A 24,434-nucleotide genomic window follows, 5' to 3' on the forward strand; every position below is an offset into this window, starting at 1 on the left:
GACACGGGGCCCGCGCTTGAAAGGGACGCAATTCGCACGGGAACAGAGGAAAGGCGTTTTTGGGGGCCGCGAAACTAAAGAGAGACTAAGATTAGTGGTAGTCGATCGAATATCGGCATGATGAGGAGGGGAATGGCGGGATGAAGACAAGGAGAAAGAAAGAGGAAGGTATGGGGGGACCCGAGAACAATTGGAAGAACAGGGGGGCCGAACGCTTGGGCTGGAACCATACCGTTAAACAGCTGTCGATCGGAACAGGGGTGGTGTCACGGATGGAGAATTGGGAACGATCTCAAGACGACCCCGGCAAGAAAGAGAGCGCGAGGATTGGAGGGAGAGCCGAAGATTAATCTGATTCAAGAAGATGAAGCGCGAGAGTCGGCGAGGATTGAAACAGAGAATTGTTTCAGATAAAGTCGGCGGACGGGATCAAGCCCCTCGCCAACTGGCCCGCATAGATACCTTTAACCGTCGCTACAAAGAGATGCCTTAGTGCATTTTTGCTTATTATGTAGGACGGAGAATATATTAGGGATGGCCAACAGGCGGTTCTTGAAACTACTGTATACAAGAAGATGCGGTGTTACGCACGCCACAATCTGTGTATACCCACTGGCAGCCTCAGGCACCAATATGGCTTCTATGGCGATGGCTTCAACATCCACCTTCCAAACTTTGCTGTCTCACTCTCCTGTCTTCGGTGTGTCGAGTCCACAGCCCACTCTGCGCGTGGTTTATAAGCTCTTATGCTTTTATGCGAGGCAAAGCCGTATTTGGTTGCTGTCCGGGCTCTGCACGTCTCAGGAGCATCTGCGGTCATCAACGAAATTAGATTCGCTGATTGATATTGCGGCTCGCCTCTCATAAATAAACGGATGACCCTTTAGCATCCGGGTCGATGGACTTTATAGCTTCATGGATACGTCCTATTATGCTCATTTCCTTGACGCGGCACTCGGTGTCTTATTGGAGCTGGATATTATAGCCATGGGTCCTCTATATATACTTCGATGATTCGCAATCCTGGCTTATAGAATCTGGAACTAAACTCTCTCTGCGGCGTCTACTTCTCGCAGTAACATTCATTCCTAGACGAAAATGCGTTAGACAAGGTCTGTAAGATATATATCCTGCGTGTATTCGAAATCAGGTTAACGGAAGGCCTAGACTTTTGCCATGTCAAGGGTCTAGAATTCCCTTACAGCTTGCATATTTTTGGCTTACTTTACTGGCTTGACGCGGTCACAGATCTGAGAATCTGTACACAGTTCTAGCAAGCCTAGCAATGACAGCTCGCTACTGACTTTTGATATATTACGCTGCGCCTCCCAAAGTTCAACAAAATGCGCTTGGTATCTGGACACTGCTGCACAGGAACATTAACTGACAAATGAGAGAACATATATTTGCTAGCCCACAAGAGGATTGGACGGCTGGAAAGCCCAACAAACGCCAACCAGTTATTTAGTTCTAATGTTATGTTCCAGTGAGAACGTGCTATATCAACTTGATTATCACTCTCCAATTCGTCTGGTCGAGTTGCTATAGTATCCTCTCCCTGCTGATTTATTCCACCTGAACACGAAACGATCATAGATGGTCAATCAAGAAATGATGGGGTTGACCATGGATGAAGAGAATGCGAACTGGCGAAATCAGGAAATGAGGCAAGTGCAGCTCGTCTGGAGAACTCTCTGCCTCCACTACGACAACAACTCTTCTTCAACACCAACACAACTTGCCGACAAGTTTAGTGGATTGCTTTAATTATTATTTTGGTTTGCTGATTTTCCGCGACGATGTTACACTACTTACCGCTGGAGATTTTACACATGACTATACGCGAGGTTAGTGCCTGCCCATCCCTCCGACTTTTGATTTTTCTCATTCATATCAGGTTTGCGCCGCGGATCTGTCCCATGTTTGCTGTGCCAGCAAATACCTATATCAAGCCTTGTTACCGTTGCTTTATGAGACGCTTATCATCAAGATGGACGAGTTATGTGCAGGTCAATTGACAGTACGCTCAATAGCAACATGCTTCAACAACGACGGATCGAGGTCCATCACCGATTGCCTGAGGTTCGCGAAGCATCTAGAACTTGTGGCCCCGATCGATGCCAGACTGGGGAAAAGGTGCTATTCCGGGTCCTACATTGCGCATCCGCGCACCCGCAGGCATTGGTTCAACAACTCAAAGCTTCATTATAACCTGATGGAGGAGTTGACCCACAATTTTGAGACTATACTGTTCCACCTTCCTGGTCACTCGCTGAAAAGCTTCTCGTAAGTGGCCTCCCTCTTCTTCAATTCGGAAACTGACAATCCCAGCTGGCACTTAGACCTCTGTATTCCGAATCCGATCATCAAAACCGACGGATGGCTCGCGTCAAAGCACAGCGGTATCGAAAAGCTCTCAATAATAACCGACGGCACGTGCTATGACTTAGATACTGATCTCAGCGGGCTTCTCCAGCTCAGGAAACTTCGTTCAATATCCTGGAAAGGTTATCTAACGGAATGCACGATATTCGCACTATTCTTCGGAAAATGCTGGCAACAAACTGTGCACATCTGGAACGTTTTGAGCTGGAAGGGATCGGATGATATGACCCGATTAATGCTTGCAAACTCTATAGCCTTGAGTCAGGCATATTTAAGGAGAATAGACAAAAAAAGGGCGCCGGTCAGGTATTAGGAAGAACATCTGCCATGAAGTGTTTTGCCTTGACTGGAATGCCCCTGTCGAAATTTGGCGCACTTCGGCATTTGTCGTTGTCTGAGGTATCTCTTAAGCCCTGCGAGAAGATGATGTCCGCTGTTGCAATAGAGCAACTACAATCACTGAGATTGATACGTTGTAAATATTCCCTGGAGTTCCTTTCGAGCTTGTCAGAGTTGCAGCTGGGGCTGGAGCTGCGACCATTTGAGTTAACATTATGTTCCGACGCTATATATGACTCACTCGAGCCAATTGCCGTGTTCCTGAATTCTTTCGAGGGTCTCGAGGAGCTTTTCATTATGATAATGGCACCACACACATGGCTTCCAGGCATTCTAGATCGGCATAGAACATCTATGAAACGTTTAGTTTTCCATACAAGAAGAGGAGACAGTGTGGCTTGGCCAGATCGAGACATGCCTGGGCCACCCAGTGAAGTCCTTAGTGATATTTTGTGCCTGGGTTCCCTACAGTGCGTTGGGCTTTTCCAAAGTCCATATCTCCTGGTATGCCCTCGGTCTCTCTTGCTCTCCGCATCTGCTGCTTGATACATTTCTGACAGGGTTCCTCAGAGGCAAATACTAGCATCCAACTCCGCGGGTGAAAGCATTAGAATCATTCACTTTCGGGACACATGTGATAGGTCGGCTGAGAAATGGGTGCCCGAAGAGATTCGAAAGTGGAAGCGTAAAAACGCGCTTACTGATGAAGATAAGCCAGATACGGTCAGTGTCAATAAATCTCGATCTGAGGAGTGCATGCGAGGCACATGTTTATCATGCCTCATAGAGTTCGCAAAGTGGGCGTTTGGGCCCACCGGCCTCCCTAACCTGTTGGTCATTGCGTACGGCAATTTTTCTCACGATGGCCGCTTCGTACAGTCACAGGCCTTACTCTATCGCACACTTAAGCCTTCGACATACCTATATGAGATTCACGGCCCGCAAATGCATGATTATCGATTGGAGCAAATACAAGGTGCACGGCGGATGCTGGATGCTTGTCAAGTTGAATCCAAGATTCAATTCGTGGGCGCATGGGACGCGTCTGATGGAGAAACAGACTGGGATCCGGAAGTTAGATCGGATGACGAAAGTGATGAGAATGATCATTCGCACATCTGAATAGGGGCCATGTCCCGGAAACCTTTGTAGTTGCTGCTCTGCGGCATAATATTTGTATCATTACCATGCAGTTGTTGCTCAGTGTATATGTAGCGATGGCAAACCAAGACCAATCAATGCAAGCAAGACATATTAGATTAGACAAATCTAATATCGTGCTTATTTGTTTCCGATCCATAACCAGGAGTAAGACCTCGATGGGACAATGACGATCTGACATCGAGTCTGGGGTGTTGTAGATGCTGGCTCCTGAGTCGCCGATGCATCTAATCTAAAAGTGGTCCGTGCACCGACGCGAAAATCGCGTCTTGCCCGATCATTCTCTGAATGAAAGGGACATTGACAGCCTTCGACCCTGGCCGCTGTTTGGCATTTCTCTGGACCCTACATTACTATCCGCTTTTGGTTCATTTCTTTATCATACTTAGCTTTAAGCTCCAGCCTACTCCGTATATTCTCCAATTCATACTCCCAGTTTCTTTGTTCCGCGCCCCATCTACATCGGAGTGGCGACACGGGCATTCCGGAGTCATCTTTCCTGCGCATCAGGTGGATATAAAGGAGAACTTTTCATGACGGTTGATTTATAATACTGCGATCTAGCTGTGATCACGAATTTATTTACCTTTCCATCCGTACATCCTCGCCACCCCGACCTTTACGCACGGCGAACTACACAATGCGACAGAACACCACGCAGCCGTCCCCGGCGGATATTGACGAGGACGTGAAGATGGCAACTGAGAATGGAAACGATGCACAGGATGCGTCTGTGGAAAATGAGGAGGATATGGATGTCAAGGCGAAGGCGCTCATGCATCTGCTGAACACGAGTGAGGTTCGTGGTCCTTTGATGCGGACTTCATTTCCGGACCGCGGGTTGCTGATGGCTGTGCTCTATAGGTCTTTGTCGCGATCATGGCCGAGAAGATGAAGAAGCAACAGGAGGAGGCGAGATTGGCAGCGGCCAGGAATCTGGATCAGGAGCAAAAGGAACAACAGGGTGGCGAGGCGGAGGAAACCAAGAAAATAGCTGCGCAACCGACTAAACGAGGGACTCGAGCGAGTGCGCGACAGGCGGCGACTGCAGACGCTGCAGGTGATACCGAGGCAAAAGAAGAACCGGCCAAATCGAAGCGAGGGAGAGGGAGAAAGGCCACACCTGTCAAGGGCAATGCTATATCCAATTACTTCAAGAAGGCGGACGTGAATGTGGACGAAGCCAAGAATACTACCGTCCAGGAAGCACTTGAGCACGCCGCAGATGAATTTGAAGCGAAACCCATTGTTCTTGGTGAGCAGGAGCTTGTTGCCACCCAGCAGCCTGCACCTGTTACCGGGGGTAAGATGAGGAAGTATCAGCTCGAGGGCCTCGAGTGGCTCAAGTCCTTGTGGATGAATGGGTTATGTGGTATCCTAGCGGATGAGATGGGTCTTGGAAAGACCGTGCAGGCGATATCTCTCATTGCCTTCTTCAAGGAGCACAACGTTTCTGGGCCGTTTCTGATTTCGGCCCCTCTGAGCACGGTGAGCAATTGGATAGATGAGTTCGCACGGTGGACCCCTGGTATCAAGACGGTGTTGTATCACGGCTCGAGGGACGAACGTGCGCAGCTCAGGCAGAAGTTCATGAACCTCCGAGACCAGAAGAGCGCCGACTTCCCGGTCATCTGCACGTCGTACGAGATTTGCATGAATGATCGGAAGTTTCTCGCCCAATACCAGTGGCGGTATATCATTGTGGTACGTTTTGGAAAATTCTAATCTCATGCGAGATCCTGGCTTGCTGATAGAATGTCGCACAGGATGAAGGACACCGCTTGAAGAACATGAATTGTCGACTGATCAAGGAACTACTGTCATACAATTCGGCCAATAGGCTGCTCATTACCGGTACCCCATTACAGAACAACATAACCGAGCTATGGTCACTCCTGCACTTCTTACTACCTGAGATCTTCAATGATCTCAACAGTTTCCAGAATTGGTTCGACTTTTCCTCCGTGCTTGACAGCAACGGCCAGACTGATGGGATCGAGCGTCGGAAGCGGAGCCTGGTCTCGACCATGCATTCGATCCTGAAGCCGTTCCTACTGCGGCGTGTCAAGACTGATGTGGAAACAGCTCTCCCGAAGAAGCGAGAGTATATTCTGTACGCGCCACTGACTACCGAACAGAAGGAACTCTACCGAGAGATCCTCAACGGAACAGGCCGTCAGTACCTCGAGGAGAAAGCAACAGAGCGGCTACTGGCGAAGAACGAGACCCTGCGCTCAGGAAGCCTGAAGCGCAGCGCAGGCAGCAGCGTTGCCTCGACGCCGAACAAGAGCCTCCGGTCCAGCCGCGATTCAACCCCTGGAAGTAGGGCTAGCTCTACGCGGAGACGCAGAGCACCACGATCCTACAAGGACATCAGTGACCGCGAGTTCGACTCTAAGCTCCGAAAGCTAGAGCAAGGCCTTGAGGAAGACCTGGACATTGAAGAGAGCATCGATGAGTCCGAGCAAGAAGAGATCGAGCGAGCAAACACCATCAAGCTTGCCAAGCGCGAGATCGCACAAAAGAAGATGCAGAACCCCGTAATGCAAGCCCGGCTTGCCTGCAACTCCCCGCACAACTTCTACTGGCCCTGGGTCGAAGACCCCTCCGCCATCGACGAAACCCTCGTCACAGCCTCCGGCAAAATGCTCCTCCTCGATCGTTTGATACCTTCACTCCTAAAGAAGGGTCATAAAATCCTTATCTTCTCCCAATTCAAGACCCAGCTCGACATCCTGCAAGACTGGGCCACACACCTCCGCTCCTGGAAATGCTGCCGCATCGACGGCGCAATCAGCCAGGCAGACCGCCGCGATCAGATCAAGGCTTTCAACACAGACAAGAACTACAAGGTTTTCCTCCTTAGTACCCGCGCCGGAGGCCAGGGCATCAACCTCGTAGCCGCGGACACAGTCATCCTCTTCGACTCCGACTGGAACCCGCAGCAAGATCTGCAAGCGCAAGACCGCGCGCACCGAATCGGACAGACCCGGCCCGTGATTGTCTACCGTCTCGCAACAAAGGGCACGGTCGAGCAGACGCTCCTTGAGAAAGCCGACTCGAAGCGCCGTCTGGAACGCCTGGTTATCCAGAAGGGCAAGTTCAAGTCCTTGCTTAGCGAGTCGACGGTGTCACGGGATGACGTGAACGAGCTGAGGAGGGCGCTTGGCGAGGACGAGTTCGAGCGGTTTGAGGCGAGCGCGGATCCGACGTCGATTCTGTCGGATGAGGATTTGCGCATCCTCACGGATCGGAGTGAGGAGGCGTATGCTAGGGCTGAGAAGGGCCTTGAGGGTGATGGGAAGGCGTTCAAGGCTGTTGAGACGAAGAGGGATGGGGATGGGCTTATGGCTAAGCTCGAGCGGAAGTGATGCTGTTTATGGAGTATGCGGTGTCTTGAGTACTGAATAGAGCTTAGTTGTCCGTTGTTGCTGGCGTACGGGATGGATTCCACTGGCGTGTTTATGGTTAGGGCAGCGGTGTTTGGGTATATTATACACCAGGAGCTTTGATAAGTAGCGCATGTATTATACTATACACAAAATAGACCGCGAGGTCTAGCAAGTCTAATCCAGAAATCATGAACAAGCAATGCAGGCAGGGAAACAAGATCGATTGAACGCCTGAAACTCCTCGCCAAGTGGCTATACACAGACAGGGCATACAAGATTAGACCGCCGGAGTAAGTACAAGTGAAGATGCAGAAGTGATTATCAGACTATAGAGACGCTCGCTCGTCTTCAATCTCTCTTCGCAAGTCGGCAAGGATAGCCTGTCGCTGGACGAGATGATTTTTCAGCCCTTCGACCTGCTCGCCGACGGTTCGGACATCCTCGCTGAGGCGCTCGACGTCCCCACCGGCCTTGGCCCGCCCTGTGCCCTCGCGCAACTCACGCAGCTCCCGCTCCTTATACTCTAGGAGCTGGAGAGCCTCCTTCTTGGCGAGAACCCAGTTCGGCCGCCCATCGTTCCGGTGCCCACTCCTCCGCCCTTCAGAAGCCTTATTCGCAGACTGCAGCTTGGCGTCTAATTCTGCGAGCTCGCGTCGCAGGCGCACCTTCTCCCATTCCTCGTCCTGGATAGTGTCGCTGAAGTCTGTCCCTTTCGGAGTGTAGGACGTCTTACCAGCGACGCCGAGTCGGCTCAGGTAGGTATCGCCGAACTTGGCCTTGCGCCCTGTCGACGTCTCGGTGTCACCATTGGCACCCCATTTTTGCGCCGGCCGCGCGCTGTCTAGCTGGTAGTCGATCTTGTTGTTCTCGAAGGAGGCGCGGAGCGAAGCGGGGATTGTGCGGGGGATGCGGAAGCCCTCATGGCGGTAGTTGAGGATGTGGAGGAAGGCGAGAGTAGCGTCTTTGTTAATCTCGGGGGACGCGGATGGGTTCACCAGGTTCCAGGCCGAGCGGATGTCGGTGTCTGGTACGTCGAGGGACTCGTAGAGTGGTTCTAATGAGTTGACTGGAAAGCAAATTGCTGGTTAGCGCACACTGGAAGGTCGAGCACAGGAATTGATGAGCGTACAGGCAATTTCACCGCGCTGATTCTTGTTTGCGGAGTATATGTCCTCGTACTTGGCCTTATCGGCCGGGTTCATGTACCAATCGAAACCGTCCTTCAATCCGGGCGTGCTGTCTTCATCCTCGATGCGCTCGAACTGCTCCTGGCCCACACTTAGGGCGCGAGTGGCATGAACGAGGTGTGATTTGGATTCAGGAACGAGCCAATCGGGAAGTGTGTTGGGGACTTGCGGTAATTCCTTGAAGTACTGTCAGTTCCAATGATGGGGGAGACACACGATACGCTTGGCGCACTCGGAGGGAAATGATGACATACCCCATTGACCAGATCGAAAACTAATCGCATAGCAACGCAGAATTCCTCGAAGTCCAACTCTCCGTCACCATCCAGGTCAGCCAGATCCCAGACTTTCTCTAACTGATCATCGCGAAGTCGGCTGTTCCTGAGCACTGAGGCGGCCTGGGAGTTGTTCAGACGGGGCTGGCCGCCGGCCAAGGAGGAGAAAATCTCCCAATATCGCTCAACCTCCCATTGCTCTATCTTTTTAGTCGACATGGTGAAGGGCTTATCAACAACTGTATTCCACAAACAGGTCGGGTTTTGTGGGAGAGGACAGGCAATAGAAGCGGCTGCGGAGATGACCCCCGTGTTGATAGTGAGCTCCTTTAGATTCGGGCATCCCGCACTTCATGTGGCTCCAATGGGGCATTCGGATTAAGAAAGATCCGTCCTTTACTATACCCAGCCAGCACTATTTCATGATCGAAACCATCATATTGAATCTTGTTTCTCTAAGTATCGTCCGGCTATTCTACATTTCTATATCGCAATTGTACACAGAATATCTATACATTATCACAAAGCCGTTCCCGCCGTCCACATTTGGTGGTCGTTATTGTTGTTTCTTTTCCGATGGCTTCGAGCTATCGTTCCGTCGCTGAGTCGGGGCTGGCTGCTTGAGCTGCTCAGACACTTGAGTAATGGCTCGTTCGGCTTCCAACGCAAGCCCGGGTGCATCAAGAATCTTTGCAAGTTTCTTCGCATCCTCCATGCGAAGAAGTATCTTGTCTTCGCTCTTTTCGACGTTTTCCACCATCTCCTCCACTGGGTCTTCGCGGTCTGCCTCTTCTATCGTTCGCGAGACGCGCTTCGCGTACAATGCCGTGAGCCCGGGGTATGAAATAGGTTTTAACAAATCGTTCTCAACAAGGTACTGCAAATGTTTGGACCCGTTCAGAGCTGCCGATGATGAGTATTGGTTTTCTGTCAAAAGAGTGGAGAATGCCAACCTCGCCAATGTGACCAGCCTCTGTACACGAGGTAGAAGAAAGGGATATTAGGGATTCTGCAGGTGTTGGCGATCAGCGATTCAGAGCAAGGGCACAATTGGAATTGCAAACATACATCGGTATCAGTGCCACTGGCGCTGTGAAGGGAGATGCGATCAAGCTCCACCACATCCTCCGTCGATGTAACTCTTGTCGTTCCTTTGAGAGCTTGTGTAGCATGGGGATAAGCTTCTCCTCCTTGATCGCATTGGCGGGGAACAAGACTTCCACTTTCTTCGTCCCATGTGATTCATCAATTCGCTTTTGAAAGGTAAGCGAGGGAATGCTTTTGAGCCCCCATTCTTCGTACGGTATGCGTTGTTGCACTCGATTGCCCCAAGATACCACCCACTTTTTCCAGCCATTATCGACCTCCTCCCATTTCGCCCACGTCTCCGCAGCCTTGTCCGTGACTCGGTCTAGGATCGAGCGCTCCTTCGAAACATCTTTGCGCAAAATTCGGGCATAGATTAGGGCTCGTCGAGTGGAGATTGGGACAACAAACAATCGCATGGCCATAGCGCAATTTCCCAGTCCTGGGTCCCTTGAAGGCGGAATTCGGTGTCGCTGAAACGGGGGCTGGGGGCGACCCAAGAGAGTGTAGCTATTGATGGACGAGGGAGGGTGAGTGATCAAGGCAAGACTCGAACCGTGTCATACCTTTGCCGTGTTCCTGGATCGTGACTGGGTAGAAAGAAGATGATTCTATGATGATTAAATGCTGTAGAGAACGAAGCGAGAGTACGTCATGGAATCCGAGCCACCAGCCACAAGGACAGCCGGAACTGCGGGATAATCTCCGAGGCGAACCAAATCTTGCAAAGACTCGAGTCTTACGATTCCCTTTTCAGGGTCTTCTTCTATTAATATTTACTGACAATCCACTTCGTTCGTTTTGCCTCCGCTCTCGTTTCTACCTATTCTATTCTTCCTCGTTTCCCGCCATCGCTACCCGAACTAGATCGGCGCGAGCGTCGCAGCGAGGTGAGCTCAGCTGCCAGCCACGCCTCCGGACCCCTTAGCCAGGAGGATACGAGGCGATGCAGCCAGTTCCACTGCGGCAATTCCTCACAGCTCAGCCTCGCCTCGCTTGGAACGGACGTTGACCTCCAGGGCCATGGCCCAGGATGTGCGCGAAGTTCGAGTCCAGCCTCCCGACTCCAGTCTACATTCAAACGAGCCGTTGACGGAGAAACCGATCATTGCAGAATGGTCTTCACCACCCTCAAGGCATTTGCCCAGCGGACAGAACAGCGATAACCCTCCAATGAATCACACACACGCTGGATCTACCGATCAATCATCGGGATTGCCGCATGAATTGGGAGATGAGGTGGCGGAGAATGCTGGACCCAGTCAAGCATGGGGTCGCAAAATGAGGACATTGCCGGGTAGCCAATTCCTTCTGAGATGACTCATGGGAACTCTATCGCTGACTTGATTTGTATCTCTAGCCTGGATTCGTTCTTTTGAGTATCCAGCTGAGGAGGATATCGAAGCCACCGCCACCTCTAGACTGCTACCTTCGCAGCCGGGTGATGCCGTTGTCGCGCAACATAATCACTCGCCATATTCGACCTCGCAACCGCGTTCATTCCAGGGGGATCATGCGGAAGAAGAACCCGTGCAGCGTGAATCGCGATGGAAGAGCTTTTCCAAGACTATAGCCTACCCTCGGGAAGCCGGCTTGGAGGAAAAGCTTGTGACGCCAGAATGGATGCATGAAAACATCGGCAATTACGCGCTACCTTGGCGAGGTCAGCTTGAACCTGACGAAAACACCGAAGATCCGCTCAAGAAGAAGCGGCGTCGCGAAATATGGTTCAAGCGCTTCCACAACACCCTTCTGCAAAGCCCAATTGTACCACTGGTCGTTCGGTTGACGGTATGGGCCTTTTCTCTAACGGCTCTGGCGCTTGGAAGTTCTATTCAGCGACTTTCGAATGACTTTCCTCGCCCTCAGGGGCCCTCGGCCCTGATGGCAATCATTGTTGACGCTGTTGCTCTGATATACCTCATTTACATCACCTGGGATGAATATACAGCTAAGCCATTGGGGCTGCGCTCCCCGTCTGCGAAAGCACGACTCATTCTTTTAGATATTTTCTTTATTGTCTTCGACTCGGCCAACTTGAGTTTGGCTTTCGAGTCCCTGTCAAGCGCCGAAGGCGCATGCACTTACGCAGAGATCAACCAACAGCTGGTGCCCAAAAACGATAATATCTGCCGGCGTCAGATTGCTCTAGCGTCTGTACTACTGATTGCACTCATAGCCTGGCTTGTCACGTTTTCAATTAGTGTTCTCAGGTAAGTGGCTGGAGTCCTCCAAGTAATCATTTTCGATATGCTAACCACGCTTTAATGGGGCAGACTTGTCGAGCGTGTGTCAACAAAGTAGATCGCATGCCACATCCGGAAGGCTTTGCCTGTTCTCGTGATCAGCGCATGGCCATTTCTGCGCATGCCCCTCCTCCTACTGTTCCCTCTCTTTCTTTTTGCAGTATCCAGTATCTGTGGCTGGTACCATGTTCTTGATACCTATTTTGCTTTTTCTCTTGATATTTTCTCTCTTATACCGCCACGCAGTTTTTACCATTGCTTACTTGGCCTACGAACGGCTTTTTGAATTTTGGATATAACCCTATGAGTGTTTGAGTGGCAACTATGTTCTAGGGGATACTTATTGCAAATACCCTACGGCGTTGGATTTATGGACGTTAACATGGCCCAATATATGACCGAATTGCATCAAACCGAACTGTCCGTTAACAGAACTCAAGACTTGCATTGCAGGCCCTCCCTCTCCATATAGCGGATCCGCTTGGACCCAATCTAAGCTTTCAATATTCCGACAGCTATCTTCTTCGCCCGGTCGGCCGTAACACATATCCCAGGACTTGCCCCGCGGATAAGCGCCTATTATCTGGAAAGGCCCTTGAACTTTAGCGGTTTCAGAGAGAAGCCGATGGCCTACACCAGCGGGCACTGTGATTAGATCACCATTGGAGACCTCAGGTTCGAACCGGTCCGGATTCCCCTCGCCGCCGAAGCAGAGTTTCGCGGAACCCAAGATCACGCCTAAAACTTCGTGGCTCGTAGAATGAAAGTGCGTCTGTGTATACATAGAATACGTCCAGCTTGGGGAAACCTCGCCGATCCTTTCTAAATGCTTTGATAGTTCATCGGACGAAGCATCGAACGCTTGGTGGTAGATCATCAGAGGCTTAAACTGAGTGGAGGTGTTGGGGATGCGCTCCCATTGAGGGATCTGGCGGGAAGTGATTTGAACCTCGGATGATGGCTTGATCATTGTGTTTGAAGATCTTGAAAGATGGTTGTTTTGCTAGCTTGATAGGTTTCAAAGCACTGCAGGTGGCTTTATACTCCGAAGAACCTCATTACGTCATAGGGCTTTCTTTGGAGTACTCCGATAACTCCGGACCTCCGTAGCACACTATCTACCTGTGTAGATAGTCACTGTGCAGCGATCATGGCCATCATCTACAGTACTTTGTTAGTTAGTATTAATATAAAACGTACTATAATTTTACATGCTTATATGTTATGGAGCATGTCCAATTTATAGTACCTACTTTATATTATAGGCATGGCTGATGATATGATGCTTATGCTGTGGATACTCATACAGGTGAATCTTCCTTTTACAGGCCAGAGGGGTAGAGGTCTCTGCAAGAGCCTCATCTACTCGAGCTTTGCTTGTGTCAGACCCAACACCGCGCTAGCTAGACAAAAAGAGTATCTGCCTGATACAAAGTGTTCCAGTCATAGCTCAAGAGCGAACCATGTTCTCTTTGCCCTTTTATGCTCTTTCAGCAGGCAGTGAGTCTATGGTCTTTGTCCACCCGTGCCATTCAAGCAAGTCATCTAGTTATCGGATCAGTAGTCCCTTTTCACTCCCTTTCTTTCGACTATAGATCAGGCAACAGAATCTTTGTTTTGATGCATCATGAGTACTGAAGCCTAGATCCTGGGATCTTAAAGGCCTTTCATTTAGCAACACAACAGTGTTTGTTTTGTACAGAGATACTAACTGACAAAGTAAAAGGTCCGGGTAACATAAAATATATACTACTTCAAAGAAATTAACTCATCAGGTGGGCTGTAACAAAGAAGGTGAAAGCCCAAATCAACAAGGTGAAAGTAATGAGTTTGACCGCCTGCCTATAAGACCAGCAGGCCCCCACACCATTAATCTCCAGTCACTCATCATCACGATTCACCCCAAGATCCAACGCCACTCCAGGCCTTGTCGCGTTTGCTATATAGTCCAGCAACCCTTCCCCCACCTTCCTCTCCACCACACCACGCTTCGTCTCCAATCCTCGGAGCTAGCTCATCGAAACCGCCAAAAGCCCCTTTCTCGACCCCGGTCGCTCCTCTTATCAGGTAGCGCATCGTCGTTCTCTCATCTGCCTTGCAGCCGCCCACCGCTTTGAAAGGTGAGAGGCACGGAAATACTCGAGATCAACCGCGTTTCTCTTCCCAGGTTTTCGGTCGCTTCGGTAAACTCATCCGTTCTTGTTTCTTGTATCTGACACTTGTTGCAGCTTTGACGGCTGACACTTGCACACAGCTCCCACTCGTGTTTCCATTCCGGCCGCGGCCTATCTTTCCGCGAAGCAGTATGGCGCCTCTAATGCCGCAGGCTCCTCACAAGGATGACTTGAATGAGACGTAAGTGTCCCTGGCTTCTTGGTTCTGCCATGTGGACTTGCTGTCATATGGCATTGATCTTCACGTGTCGGCTAACCCGTTGGCAGATGGATGTTTCTGGAGAATGGCATCAACAATGTTATGGTCAAATTGGAAGATGGGGTAGACATGAAGAACGTATGTGACACTCTTCTGTTCTCTGGTTGGATGGATATGGATTGCTAATTCTTGGTTCGCTTATAGTACATGGCCCTCTACACGTACGCTCACCCTTCTAAGCTACATAATATCACCTGTCGTCCGTGGCTAACATTTGAATAGGGCGGTTCACAACTTTTGCACCTCACACAAAGCGGTCAGCGGTCAAGCCTTACAATCACAGCGCGGTGGTTCGTCTCAGTTTCTTCGGGTCCCAATGCACCTCACAACGCTACGCAGAAGCTGACCGGTGACATAGCCCACTTGCTGGGAGAGGAACTCTACAGGAAACTCGGAGAATACTTGTCGCGCCACCTTGAGTGGGTTTACAACGAATCAACAGGCCATACCGAGGAAGCTCTGCTCTCGTTCTACATTCGCGAATGGCAGCGGTATACAACAGCCGCTAAGTACATCAACCATCTCTTTCGATACCTAAACCGCCACTGGGTGAAGCGAGAAATTGATGAAGGGAAAAAGAACGTGTATGATGTCTATACCCAACATCTGGTAAAGTGGAAAGAGGATTTCTTTCTCAATGTGCACGAGAAGGTCATGGGTGCCGTCCTCAAGCTCGTCGAGAAGCAACGAAACGGGGAGACTATTGAGCAGTCGCAAATCAAGAGTATTGTCGACTCCTTCGTCTCTCTTGGGCTCGATGAAACGGACCCGACAAAGTCTACCCTTGAGATCTACCGCTTTTACTTCCAGCGACCATTCCTTGACGCTACTAGAGTCTACTATGAGGATGAGTCGCGTCAGTTCGTGGCGGACAACAGCGTTGTTGAGTACATGAAGAAGGCAGAACTCCGTCTCGAAGAAGAGAAGGCTCGCGTTGGACTCTATTTGAATAACGACATCTCAAAGGACCTTACTAACACATGCTTGGATGTACTTGTCACCGCCCATTCGGAGCTTCTCCGTGATGAGTTCCAACCACTACTTGACAATGAGCGTCAAGATGATCTCGCCCGGATGTACCGGCTTCTGTCACGAATCAAGGATGGGCTGGACCCTCTCCGCACAAAGTTCGAAGCACACGTGAGAAAAGCTGGTTTGTCTGCCGTTGAGAAGGTAGCCGCCGAAGGCGACTCTTTCGAGCCCAAAATGTATGTCGATGCGTTGCTGTCGGTTCACACCCGATATCACAGTCTCGTCAAGGAGGCTTTCAATGGGGAGTCCGAGTTTGTCCGCTCCCTCGACAACGCTTGCCGCGAATTCGTTAACCGTAACAAAATTTGCAAGTCTGGGTCTACGAAGACACCTGAGTTACTGGCCAAGTACACGGATTCTCTGCTGAAGAAGGGGTCGAAGGCTGCAGAGGAGTCAGAGCTGGAGGAGATGCTGGTTCAGATCATGACCGTCTTCAAGTACATTGAGGACAAGGATGTCTTCCAAAAATTCTACTCCAAGATGCTGGCTAAGCGTCTGGTCCATGTGAGCTCAGTATCCGATGACGCCGAGACCAGCATGATCAGCAAGCTCAAGGAGGCCTGTGGTTTCGAGTACACCAACAAGTTGCAGCGAATGTTCCAGGATATCCAGATTTCAAAGGATCTCAACAAGAACTACGAAGCCTGGCTACCAACGACATTGTTAGACGACGAGGACCGTAAGAAGATTGTTGACGCACACTTCCAGGTTCTTGGAACCGGTTTCTGGCCTCTTAGTGCTCCTTCTACTTCTTTCTCTGCGCCGCCCGCGATAATAAAGACTTCTGAGAAATTCGAGCAGTTTTACTATGGCAAACACAGTGGTCGAAAGCTGACCTGGCTCTGGCAGCTGTGCAAGGGCGAAATCAAGGCCAATTACATCAAGAACTCGAAGGTTCCCTACACCTTCCAGGTGTCTACCTATCAAATGGGCATTCTCCTGCTTTTCAATGAGAGCGACACCTTGACGTACTCCGATCTTCAGAAAACCACTAGCCTTAACCCGGAAATCCTCGATCCAAACTTGAGCATTCTACTGAAGGCTAAAGTTCTTACGATCAGCCCCGAAGGATCTAAGCCCAAGCCCGACTCGACTTTCTCTCTGAACTACAACTTCAAGAATAAGAAGATCAAGGTCAACCTTAACATTCAGATCAAGTCCGAGCAGAAGGTCGAGACGGACGACACGCACAAGACAATTGAGGAAGATCGCAAGCTTCTGCTTCAGGTATGTCTTTCCTTCAATATCCCCTCAATTCGCGCGATTTTCACTAACCCCTGTCACAGTCTGCCATTGTCAGAATCATGAAGTCCCGGAAGAAGATGAAGCACGTACAGCTCGTGCAGGAGGTCATCCACCAGGTCAAATCCCGTTTCCCTCCCCAAGTCCCCGACATCAAGAAGAACATCGAAGCCCTGATGGAGAAGGATTACATTGAACGTCTGGACGGCGATGAAATCTCTTACATTGCATGATTTCTCTCCCTGACTCTATCTCCCGTACCCACCTACCCCCTCACCAATTTCTATTTCCATCTCAGTTTTCTCACCCCAGGCGTTTTCCTCTTCTTCTGAAACATCATGGATCTTCATCACATCAGCCAGTCGCCCCAATTCACCTCATCTTCATCTGTCTATGACCAACCACTCTACCTACCCTGCATGGTGTTTGTCGCTTCGACTTGTTCTTTTTCTATTTAGACAAAGAGAATGAGTTACCTATGCCGTGATGCTGTTAAGAAACAAGAGGTCGTAGTTTGGTTCATGAAGTACGCGCAAGCTTGGCCATCTGGTTCAACTTTGGCTTTGTATTCCAACCTAGTTTCCTTAGAGTTTATCATGGCCATGGACGGGTTTGATTGTCATCGTATTCAAGGTCAGCTATGCTAGGTTCCGGAGTTGGCATCCAAATATGAAAAGTAGCTAAAATATCGAATATAAAATTTGGTATCAAAAGAAATAGATATATGGATGTAAATCAATGAATATACGGGACATGTTCGCGAGTCGCGAACGTATCAGGAATGTTTCTGCCATCAGACTAGCTTTAGTACGATACTGCATATCAACAACCGCGAAATGGGTAAATGTGGTAGATTATACAAGTATGTTCTGAATATTAGGGCTGTCAACGCCATTATAATTCTGTGCACTTATGATGGCGGCTGATTCTCGTTCGTAAGCTTCGAGGGCTGCACGGGTGGTTTCTCGAGGTCAGACTCGGTCACGGTCTTGGAGTCCGAGTTTGCTGGTTTGGTTTCAGCGGTTTCAGCCGCAGCCGTTGTTGGCTGTAGGTGTTGCGACTGTGTATCATCGCCAAGCGCAGTGTCAACGACAGCGTCTTTCTGTTGAGGAACGGTCTCCGCTTCCAGCTTAGAGGTATTGTCGATCTTCGGCTGTTCAGGTTCGATTTTCATGGCTGGTAGGTCCGGGCTATCATCGCCCAGAATCGACTCTTCTCTTGACAGAGGTGACTTCGGGTAAACGATCTCGTTGTCGTCACCATCGCGATTGCTGGTGTTGACACTGAGATCTAAGCTCTCGCGCTTGAAGAACAGGTTACTCAGGCGCTTCCTTCGACTTCCGCTGCGTGAAAGTGTGGAGGATGCTTCGCTGCGGAAAGACTGGAAAGACTGCCGCCTGTCTCGATCACTGTTTGAATTCGTGGCATCAATGGGCTCTGCAGTGCTTGTCAAAGTCGGAGTGGGCGGGGACGTCGCGGCGATACTAGGCGTAGGAGAAGTCGAAGTAGCTTTCTTCTCCTGCCACTCTTTCCTCTTCTCGGAGGCCCAGGTGCCCCAGGAGCTAAAGTAGGCGCCTGCCTTCTGGCCGGCGGCGCTGACGGAGGCCTGTGCCTGGGTCATGTCCACGGCGGGCACGGCAACTTTGCGGTTCGAGAACCACGAGGAGGCGCCCGGGGTTGAGGCCGAAGTGGATTCTGTGGGCGAGGTTGGGAGGGTAGAAGCCCGATCCAGAGAAGGGCGCGGTGACTGGCTCGCTGCCTTTTCTTCGTTCCGTTTGCGCTGCGCCTCGCGCATGGCTTCGATGTCTGCCCAGAAACTGTTGAAAGCAGCAGACACTTTCTTTTGGCCGGTAGAGATATGCCGGTTGAGTGCTTCACGCCCTTCGCGTACTTTCTCATCGAGGTGGAGGTCAGCAACTTGCTGAGAGATTCGTCTTTGAACATCATCGATCGTGAGCCCACCGGCGGATGGGTGTCGAGGTTCGGCGACGGAGAACAACAGAGCGTCAGAGGTAAGACGTTGGAACAAAGCATAGTTGGAGGTATTTCTCCACTGGTTTAGAAACTCTTGGTTGAATTCTAGTGCTGGGTCGCCCTCGATATTGTAAGAGTCCAGTTGCGCTCGATTACGGCGGGCCGGATCACTGGTGAGGTAAGAGTTGAGCTCTTCATGATATTTCATACTTGACAGTAATGCAAGCAGGTACTCCTCGAATTGGAGCCTAATGAACTCTTCCGAACCCATGTAACCATGAGTCTTAGGTTGGTTGGGGTGCGCTTCATCCCATGTATCGTTCACGATCTGGGTGATGGCATCAATCCATCGTCGGTCTGCCGTTGAAAGCGTCAACGCATTTCGTAAAGAAGGTGATGTAATATTAATCGTATCTTCGTCAAGCTGATGTGGTTCCTGTTAGTGTGATTCTCCATAAAACGGGGTTGTCTTACATTTATTAAAAGGTCGCTGTAACGGTCTTTCTGCTGCAATAGCAAAGAATTCGTAGATCCAACAACGTATGATTTCGTTCCATCATCTGCAAGCAGGTCCAGCTGCTGCAGAGGTGTGTATGGTCCAAACATGCTTCCCTAGGAAAAGGTCACTAACTATGACCTAGGTCATTTACGCGCATGCATACCTTTCCAAAAATCTGTAACGGAAGGCCCATATATGCCAGCACTGCTAATAATCAGTATCAGGCTCATGAAATGCAAAATATGGGCAGCACCATACATGAGCTCCTATCACTTGTTTTGAGAGAGGTCGGCTTTTCAACCGTCTGCGCGTAAGTATCAAATGACGGGTCGGCGCAATCTTGAAGGTAGTTCATAAGCCCCGGGATGAGAGACACCAGAGAGAACTGAATCATGCATAGACGTTCGCATCTTGAGCCGAAGAAAAGCATCTACCCGTCGCAAGTATCAGTATATGAAAATGGCATGAGAACAAAGGGTAGGTTTACCTTTGGTTGCAAAAGTAGAGCTTTGAATAAAACGAGAGTCTGGTACTTGTAATCGTGGATCATCTCTCGTAAGGAAAGACCTAGTACTTGTCAGTACGCTAACCGCACCTTATTGAGCGCAATGCAGTCTTACCGAGTGTTTGATCTTTGAACTCTTCCTCTTTCGCCAAACTAATGACCAGTCCTTCGCGGAATTTCTGATGAGAGCGCGTTAGCAGAGACAATGACCCACGGCAGTTCAAATATCACTACCTTCAAGATGTCAAGATCGGAAAAGTCCCTATTTTCGATTTCTTAACATCAGCCAGGGCCCCTATGTGCATGTCTCCCTCCCCATTATGTGTTCATGTCCATATCCAGGCCTCCACTCAAGCCCGAAGCAAGGTAATCGTGGCCGACTGACGTACCGCTGCGCAAACCATGCCGATGTGACGACAGACAGTTTCTCCCTAAGTTGTCCAAGACATTTCGGATTCTCCGTTACAACTACGACCGCTTTCTGTACCGTAGACCTCGTAACATCGGGCGACTTGTGGATGAGAGCTTTCGAGTCAATCTGCCTCGAACAGGCTATACCGAACAGTGACGTCGGAGGTTCGGTGTCGGTTCCTTTGCGGCGAAGGGTAAAATATGAGAATTCCTCGGTCGACCTAACAGTATGAATCCATGTCAGCGAATGTATCCGGATCGCAGAAAGTTCCCGAGTCATACATATGCGCTCCGTCCGAAAGCGCCATGAATGGCAATAGTGACCAGTCATTCTCCGCCGCGGGGTCCGTCCCTTCTGGTCCAATGCATAGTTCGATCTCTGGGCCTCTATATAATATTGGCGTCAGTACTATTTGTCAACAATGCGTTGGTTCTCAAAGTAAATTCCGACGTTCGACCGATGTCGCATGGGCAAACGGAGCTCAACGCCTCGAATGCGGGGAGAGACCGCAAGCTCAATTTTGACGAGGTTGTTGCGCGTCGTGCTAGGCCCATCCTTCATTCTTCAAAGCCACTCACCTAGCATGATGGAAATCAATGACCAAGACAATAGGATCCTCGGGGACCCGGGCGGGCGACATGGCGTTGTGTCGAGCGAAAACAGAAAGCCGGGCGGGCTATGGTGGTGACCAGGGGCACGTCCCTCCCAAAGGCGAACGAAGGACTGAATGGACGGCCGCTTGGGTAAGACAAACAGAGGACAATCAATGCAAGACAAAAACTCGAAAATAAGACAAAAAAGACAAGGATAGAGCGGTTGGAGGAGATCAGTTCCTTTTAGTGGGCGGTGACGAAGCTGGCTGGATTGTCGCCGATGGGAGGAGACCCCGCTCCCGACCCCTGAGTATAAGTAATATGCAGAATGATGGTGTTTTCGTGCGAAGATAAGTACATTTATATATATCTGCGTTGTATGAATATATGGCGAGCTCGAACGCTCGTGCAGAAGAGCTTTGGTGTTTCGAAGCTCTCAAAACCGCCATCTTTCAAACCCAGCAATAATAGAGGCCGTATACAACAAAACGGAAGCGGAAAGTCATTCAGGAGGACAAAAGTGGATCAGACGTTAATAAAAACACATTGCGCATGACGTAAGTGTAATCGTTCGTAGATAAAACATATAAACCATATCATAGCTCTCACGCCCAGTCTACATGCCAGAGATATAAGGAAAAAGGAAATAAGCCCAAGATCGTGCTTGTACTGCTACCGGCGCCGCATCCGCGCGATTCATTGAAGCTTTATTGGAATCCTTGCTGATTGAGCCCGGCTCCTTCGACAAGGGCTGGGTTGATGTCACCACCTTGGTCGATATTGTGGAAGTCCAGAATCTCCGAGTACCTAAAAATGCCTAGTTAGCTCTAGAATCTTGATAGAGATGCAGCACGAAACCCACATCATGATCTTCCAGGTGTCCACGGGCAAGTCGGCATCGTTAAATGACCAGTCGAATTTCTCCTCCGCCTCCGGTTCATCAGAGGGATCGTGGTACGGTGCTAGGTAGGGGTGCTGAAGAGCGTCGGTGGCACTTAGTCGATCTTTGGGGCTGTAAACCAGCATAGCGTCGAGAAGTCCTATGGCTATTTTGGGGTGAGAAACTGTCACTGCAGAATATTTCTTTGAAGTCGAGGGTGCATACCATTCTTCCAGTCCACGTACTCCGGTTCATCCTCGTGTCCGTTAAGGTAATATTCCTTTTCGCGAGGCAGAAGCGATGCGAACTTTGACACGTTCTCCAGTTTTTGGGCATCTCGCTTTGGTAGCGACTTGACGAACCGCAAAGTCTGTAAATAAAGAGCAATTAGCGGGTGTTCGAAGGGATGCGAAAAGAAGCGGGCATGTTGCTTACGTTCTCACTGCAAATGGTCTGAATAACATCGTCCGGTGGAGTTCCAAGAAGCTCTGTGATGATAGAGAACTGATTGACATGATCTTTTCCTGGGAACAGAGGCGCGCCCAGCAGCATCTCGGCAAAGATGCATGCTGCGCTCCAGACATCCACCTTCGCATCATACTTTTGCCATGTGAGCATGATCTCCGGTGCACGGTAGTACCTGGTCGAGACGTATCCTGTCATCTGCGGGTCTTGAATTCGCGCAAGTCCAAAATCACAAATCTTCAAATCACAGTTCTCATTGATGAGGATGTTGCTGGGCTTCAGATCACGGTGAACAACGCCTGCCGAGTGGACATATTTCAGTCCTCGCTAGGTAGAATTAGCTCGACTCCTAGAGTAGCCCATCGCAGGTGCCTGGTTAATACGCACCATGATCTGATATAAGAAGTACTGAATGAACTGCTTCTCCAGTGGCCTGGAAGAAATGAGTCTGTGTAGATCGGTACCGAGGAGCTCCGTGACAAAATAGCTGCAGCCATGTTTAGTATACGACCCGGAATACGATTAGCGCGAATATCACAGGGCCGGGCATACATGTCCTCGAGTGGAGAAATGAAAATGTCGCTCAAGCTGATAATCTGCTAGCCATTAATATCACAGTTGACAAGCAACTAGCAAATCACGGGCGTGGACTGACGTTTTCGTGTCGCAGGTGCTTCAGAAGCTTCAGTTCGCGGTAAGTCCTCTTAGAAAGAACCGGAGTGCTGAAAGGCTTCATGATTTTCTTGACAGCAACCGGCTGTGCGGTCAATTGGTCCCTCGCGGAGCTATAATTGTTGGCGGTGCTTATTAGCTTGGGATGCGGTCAAGCCGATGGGGAAGCAGCGAAACCAAGGCTGTACTGGGCGATGCGCCGTCGTGAGGGGGAGGGGTCAGAGCCGTACCAGACCAGTCCGAAAGCACCCATTCCCACGGGTTGCAAATCCGTGTATCTGCGAAGTCATCACGTCAATATGGAATGCAGGTTTACTTGCGCGCGCTCGGAGCAGCCTTACCTGCTGGTGATTTCAAAAGTCGTGCCGAAAATCTGGGCACGTACGAATTCCGCCATTTTGATCGAGAGAGAGCCGGAACACCAGGCACGGTCGCAGTCGGGATAGTCGGTTGTCTGTGGCTGCGAGGCTTGACGGTGCTGCTCGTGAAATGGGTGAGCGATGGGAGAAGAAAAAGTATGGAGCGGAGAGGGATGAGGAACAAGATAGAGAAGACTGTCGTGAAATGACGAGGGGAGCAGGTGGTGGCGCGCAAGCCCAAATGAATGGTGTGTGGGGAACTGGAACAGGACGAGCCCTCCTACCTTAGTCTAGTTTGCTGTGCTAGTAGCAAGTTTCCGATCCTTGAAGGAACAGAAAAATAATGACGTGCGACTCAAGATAACAGAGCAGCAAAGCCTGGAGAAAGGGACAGACAACAGGCCGCGAGTTGGCCAACACTGCAGGCTACCCTACACTCGGCGACCTTGCCATAACACACACATATTGGCCGGAAGATTATTCCAAGCCTCCAATTACAGCTTACTAACAGGCATCTTGCAAGAATTCAGTGTCTTGTCCAACATTCAATATGACATCCGCTAGTGCACTGGGCAACAGATGCCCTTCGTCAACCCCTCTTGCGCAGAACAGTATAGGTACACTGTACCTCTGCTATATGGTGAGCTTGCACGGCCATCCACCTGTAGAGTTTTTGAGTCCATCTACGATATTTTCGATTCTGACCGACCGCCAATTTGTGGAAGGGCTGGAAAACGGAAAGTTCTAGGCTCCATTCTACCTACTAGCGGGCGCGTCTTGGTGGAGGGTCCCAGAGTCAAGTTAACTGCACTACGTCATAGACGGTAGACCTCCGGACCGGACCCTCTTCGGCTTTAGCTCGAAGCCTCGAACATCAACATAGCGCGTTCGCGTTATCATCTTGAGAGGCAGTGAGTGCCGAAGCAAGACGAATATTCTTGATACTCAGCTTCTCAGCCCTTTATAGTTTCTTCATCTGGCCAAACTGAAGCATTCAGGTAGATATTTGCACCTGTGTGGACTCGGTCTCGGAGCCAATTCACACTGACAGCACACACTCACTCACCGCCTGCAGTCCTATATATAGAGGCATCGTTGTAGCACTCCCTGAGATATATAGCTTCTCATTCATGCGAGTTCCAAGGATTTGGCCGCATTGTTAAGCAGTCAATACCGTACCATGCTCAGGCATAAATCCAGCTGTCTTGCCATCGAGGTATAACCACAGACGCCGTGTGTCACCGTCCTCTTCGTGCTTTGACACAACTAAGAACTACGGAGTACTCGTGGTTGGGAC

At 50.1% G+C, this 24,434-nt stretch overlaps 10 protein-coding genes across 10 annotated transcripts; 5 read left to right on the forward strand and 5 right to left on the reverse strand.

Annotated features, from left to right (window-relative positions):
• Positions 1-1,697: 1,697 nt before the first annotated feature.
• BDW74DRAFT_96446 (uncharacterized protein) lies at positions 1,698-3,089 on the forward strand. The gene is made up of 3 exons (XM_073734181.1): positions 1,698-1,847; positions 1,898-2,286; positions 2,332-3,089. Exons 1-3 carry the CDS (start codon positions 1,800-1,802, stop codon positions 2,696-2,698), a joined length of 804 nt encoding a protein of 267 aa, XP_073579061.1. The 5' UTR covers positions 1,698-1,799; the 3' UTR covers positions 2,699-3,089.
• On the forward strand, positions 2,485-4,033 carry BDW74DRAFT_96454 (uncharacterized protein). Its single transcript, XM_073734182.1, has 2 exons — positions 2,485-3,228; positions 3,295-4,033. Exons 1-2 carry the CDS (start codon positions 2,713-2,715, stop codon positions 3,844-3,846), a joined length of 1,068 nt encoding a protein of 355 aa, XP_073579062.1. The 5' UTR covers positions 2,485-2,712; the 3' UTR covers positions 3,847-4,033.
• A 180-nt stretch (positions 4,034-4,213) lies between these two features.
• Positions 4,214-7,430, forward strand: BDW74DRAFT_96460 (putative SNF2 family helicase/ATPase PasG). Its single transcript, XM_073734183.1, has 3 exons — positions 4,214-4,684; positions 4,750-5,589; positions 5,652-7,430. Exons 1-3 carry the CDS (start codon positions 4,526-4,528, stop codon positions 7,254-7,256), a joined length of 2,604 nt encoding a protein of 867 aa, XP_073579063.1. The 5' UTR covers positions 4,214-4,525; the 3' UTR covers positions 7,257-7,430.
• end3 (cytoskeletal adaptor protein SagA) lies at positions 7,404-9,046 on the reverse strand. Its single transcript, XM_073725892.1, has 3 exons — positions 8,719-9,046; positions 8,407-8,641; positions 7,404-8,343 (listed from the first exon to the last, which is right to left on the reverse strand). The coding sequence occupies exons 1-3, from the start codon at positions 8,956-8,958 to the stop codon at positions 7,604-7,606; spliced, it is 1,215 nt and encodes a 404-aa protein (XP_073579064.1). The 5' UTR covers positions 8,959-9,046; the 3' UTR covers positions 7,404-7,603.
• Positions 9,047-9,157: 111 nt separating this feature from the next.
• On the reverse strand, positions 9,158-10,549 carry BDW74DRAFT_162113 (mitochondrial K+-H+ exchange-related family protein). The gene is made up of 3 exons (XM_073725893.1): positions 9,808-10,549; positions 9,693-9,748; positions 9,158-9,642 (listed from the first exon to the last, which is right to left on the reverse strand). Exons 1-3 carry the CDS (start codon positions 10,248-10,250, stop codon positions 9,296-9,298), a joined length of 846 nt encoding a protein of 281 aa, XP_073579065.1. The 5' UTR covers positions 10,251-10,549; the 3' UTR covers positions 9,158-9,295.
• BDW74DRAFT_162115 (phospholipase D regulator) lies at positions 10,550-12,498 on the forward strand. Its single transcript, XM_073725894.1, has 3 exons — positions 10,550-11,122; positions 11,186-12,038; positions 12,102-12,498. Exons 1-3 carry the CDS (start codon positions 10,849-10,851, stop codon positions 12,127-12,129), a joined length of 1,155 nt encoding a protein of 384 aa, XP_073579066.1. The 5' UTR covers positions 10,550-10,848; the 3' UTR covers positions 12,130-12,498.
• Positions 12,227-13,180, reverse strand: BDW74DRAFT_96468 (cupin domain-containing protein). Its single transcript, XM_073734184.1, has one exon. It carries the CDS (start codon positions 13,039-13,041, stop codon positions 12,412-12,414), a length of 630 nt encoding a protein of 209 aa, XP_073579067.1. The 5' UTR covers positions 13,042-13,180; the 3' UTR covers positions 12,227-12,411.
• Positions 13,181-13,984: 804 nt separating this feature from the next.
• On the forward strand, positions 13,985-17,448 carry culA (cullin culA). Its single transcript, XM_073725895.1, has 7 exons — positions 13,985-14,254; positions 14,326-14,426; positions 14,513-14,582; positions 14,649-14,665; positions 14,727-14,794; positions 14,863-16,763; positions 16,823-17,448. Exons 2-7 carry the CDS (start codon positions 14,377-14,379, stop codon positions 17,009-17,011), a joined length of 2,295 nt encoding a protein of 764 aa, XP_073579068.1. The 5' UTR covers positions 13,985-14,254; positions 14,326-14,376; the 3' UTR covers positions 17,012-17,448.
• On the reverse strand, positions 17,449-21,065 carry BDW74DRAFT_162122 (putative Avl9 protein). The gene is made up of 10 exons (XM_073725896.1): positions 20,747-21,065; positions 20,450-20,554; positions 20,146-20,388; positions 19,991-20,018; positions 19,872-19,935; positions 19,739-19,818; positions 19,510-19,681; positions 19,415-19,455; positions 19,227-19,364; positions 17,449-19,176 (listed from the first exon to the last, which is right to left on the reverse strand). Exons 1-10 carry the CDS (start codon positions 20,806-20,808, stop codon positions 17,689-17,691), a joined length of 2,421 nt encoding a protein of 806 aa, XP_073579069.1. The 5' UTR covers positions 20,809-21,065; the 3' UTR covers positions 17,449-17,688.
• Positions 21,066-21,098: 33 nt separating this feature from the next.
• sakA (mitogen-activated protein kinase HOG1) lies at positions 21,099-23,529 on the reverse strand. Its single transcript, XM_073725897.1, has 9 exons — positions 23,120-23,529; positions 23,009-23,056; positions 22,762-22,891; positions 22,659-22,702; positions 22,494-22,593; positions 22,077-22,433; positions 21,867-22,011; positions 21,624-21,807; positions 21,099-21,568 (listed from the first exon to the last, which is right to left on the reverse strand). Exons 1-9 carry the CDS (start codon positions 23,173-23,175, stop codon positions 21,469-21,471), a joined length of 1,164 nt encoding a protein of 387 aa, XP_073579070.1. The 5' UTR covers positions 23,176-23,529; the 3' UTR covers positions 21,099-21,468.
• Positions 23,530-24,434: the final 905 nt, after the last annotated feature.

This window comes from Aspergillus multicolor (assembly GCF_047715735.1).
Source record: "Aspergillus multicolor strain CBS 133.54 unplaced genomic scaffold BDW74scaffold_39, whole genome shotgun sequence".
In the NCBI taxonomy this organism is placed as follows: Eukaryota; Fungi; Ascomycota; class Eurotiomycetes; order Eurotiales; family Aspergillaceae; genus Aspergillus; species Aspergillus multicolor.

Excerpts from the sequence above, each read along its gene's own strand:
- sakA (XM_073725897.1), bottom strand. The coding sequence starts at position 23,175 with ATGGCGGAATTCGTACGTGCCCAGATTTTCGGCACGACTTTTGAAATC. Across the intron at positions 22,594-22,658 it reads ATTTCTCCACTCGAGGACAT|CTATTTTGTCACGGAGCTCC; the intron begins GTATGCCCGGCC and ends ACATGGCTGCAG. Across the intron at positions 22,434-22,493 it reads ACTTCTTATATCAGATCATG|CGAGGACTGAAATATGTCCA; the intron begins GTGCGTATTAAC and ends AATTCTACCTAG.
- BDW74DRAFT_96446 (XM_073734181.1), top strand. The coding sequence starts at position 1,800 with ATGTTACACTACTTACCGCTGGAGATTTTACACATGACTATACGCGAG. Across the intron at positions 1,848-1,897 it reads TACACATGACTATACGCGAG|GTTTGCGCCGCGGATCTGTC; the intron begins GTTAGTGCCTGC and ends CATTCATATCAG. Across the intron at positions 2,287-2,331 it reads CACTCGCTGAAAAGCTTCTC|CTGGCACTTAGACCTCTGTA; the intron begins GTAAGTGGCCTC and ends TGACAATCCCAG.
- BDW74DRAFT_162122 (XM_073725896.1), bottom strand. The coding sequence starts at position 20,808 with ATGTCGCCCGCCCGGGTCCCCGAGGATCCTATTGTCTTGGTCATTGAT. Across the intron at positions 20,555-20,746 it reads ATTGATTTCCATCATGCTAG|AGGCCCAGAGATCGAACTAT; the intron begins GTGAGTGGCTTT and ends AATATTATATAG. Across the intron at positions 19,177-19,226 it reads ACAGCGACCTTTTAATAAAT|CTTGACGAAGATACGATTAA; the intron begins GTAAGACAACCC and ends GAACCACATCAG.
- BDW74DRAFT_96454 (XM_073734182.1), top strand. The coding sequence starts at position 2,713 with ATGAAGTGTTTTGCCTTGACTGGAATGCCCCTGTCGAAATTTGGCGCA. Across the intron at positions 3,229-3,294 it reads TCCAAAGTCCATATCTCCTG|AGGCAAATACTAGCATCCAA; the intron begins GTATGCCCTCGG and ends AGGGTTCCTCAG.
- BDW74DRAFT_96468 (XM_073734184.1), bottom strand. The coding sequence starts at position 13,041 with ATGATCAAGCCATCATCCGAGGTTCAAATCACTTCCCGCCAGATCCCT.
- BDW74DRAFT_162113 (XM_073725893.1), bottom strand. The coding sequence starts at position 10,250 with ATGGCCATGCGATTGTTTGTTGTCCCAATCTCCACTCGACGAGCCCTA. Across the intron at positions 9,749-9,807 it reads CCAGTGGCACTGATACCGAT|AATCCCTAATATCCCTTTCT; the intron begins GTATGTTTGCAA and ends CAACACCTGCAG. Across the intron at positions 9,643-9,692 it reads AGGCTGGTCACATTGGCGAG|CTCTGAACGGGTCCAAACAT; the intron begins GTTGGCATTCTC and ends CATCATCGGCAG.
- culA (XM_073725895.1), top strand. The coding sequence starts at position 14,377 with ATGGCGCCTCTAATGCCGCAGGCTCCTCACAAGGATGACTTGAATGAG. Across the intron at positions 14,427-14,512 it reads AAGGATGACTTGAATGAGAC|ATGGATGTTTCTGGAGAATG; the intron begins GTAAGTGTCCCT and ends ACCCGTTGGCAG. Across the intron at positions 16,764-16,822 it reads ATCGCAAGCTTCTGCTTCAG|TCTGCCATTGTCAGAATCAT; the intron begins GTATGTCTTTCC and ends CCCCTGTCACAG.
- BDW74DRAFT_162115 (XM_073725894.1), top strand. The coding sequence starts at position 10,849 with ATGGCCCAGGATGTGCGCGAAGTTCGAGTCCAGCCTCCCGACTCCAGT. Across the intron at positions 11,123-11,185 it reads CAAAATGAGGACATTGCCGG|CCTGGATTCGTTCTTTTGAG; the intron begins GTAGCCAATTCC and ends TTGTATCTCTAG. Across the intron at positions 12,039-12,101 it reads TTTTCAATTAGTGTTCTCAG|ACTTGTCGAGCGTGTGTCAA; the intron begins GTAAGTGGCTGG and ends TTAATGGGGCAG.
- BDW74DRAFT_96460 (XM_073734183.1), top strand. The coding sequence starts at position 4,526 with ATGCGACAGAACACCACGCAGCCGTCCCCGGCGGATATTGACGAGGAC. Across the intron at positions 4,685-4,749 it reads ATCTGCTGAACACGAGTGAG|GTCTTTGTCGCGATCATGGC; the intron begins GTTCGTGGTCCT and ends TGTGCTCTATAG. Across the intron at positions 5,590-5,651 it reads AGTGGCGGTATATCATTGTG|GATGAAGGACACCGCTTGAA; the intron begins GTACGTTTTGGA and ends AATGTCGCACAG.
- end3 (XM_073725892.1), bottom strand. The coding sequence starts at position 8,958 with ATGTCGACTAAAAAGATAGAGCAATGGGAGGTTGAGCGATATTGGGAG. Across the intron at positions 8,642-8,718 it reads TTTTCGATCTGGTCAATGGG|GAATTACCGCAAGTCCCCAA; the intron begins GTATGTCATCAT and ends CAGTACTTCAAG. Across the intron at positions 8,344-8,406 it reads TCAGCGCGGTGAAATTGCCT|TCAACTCATTAGAACCACTC; the intron begins GTACGCTCATCA and ends TTTGCTTTCCAG.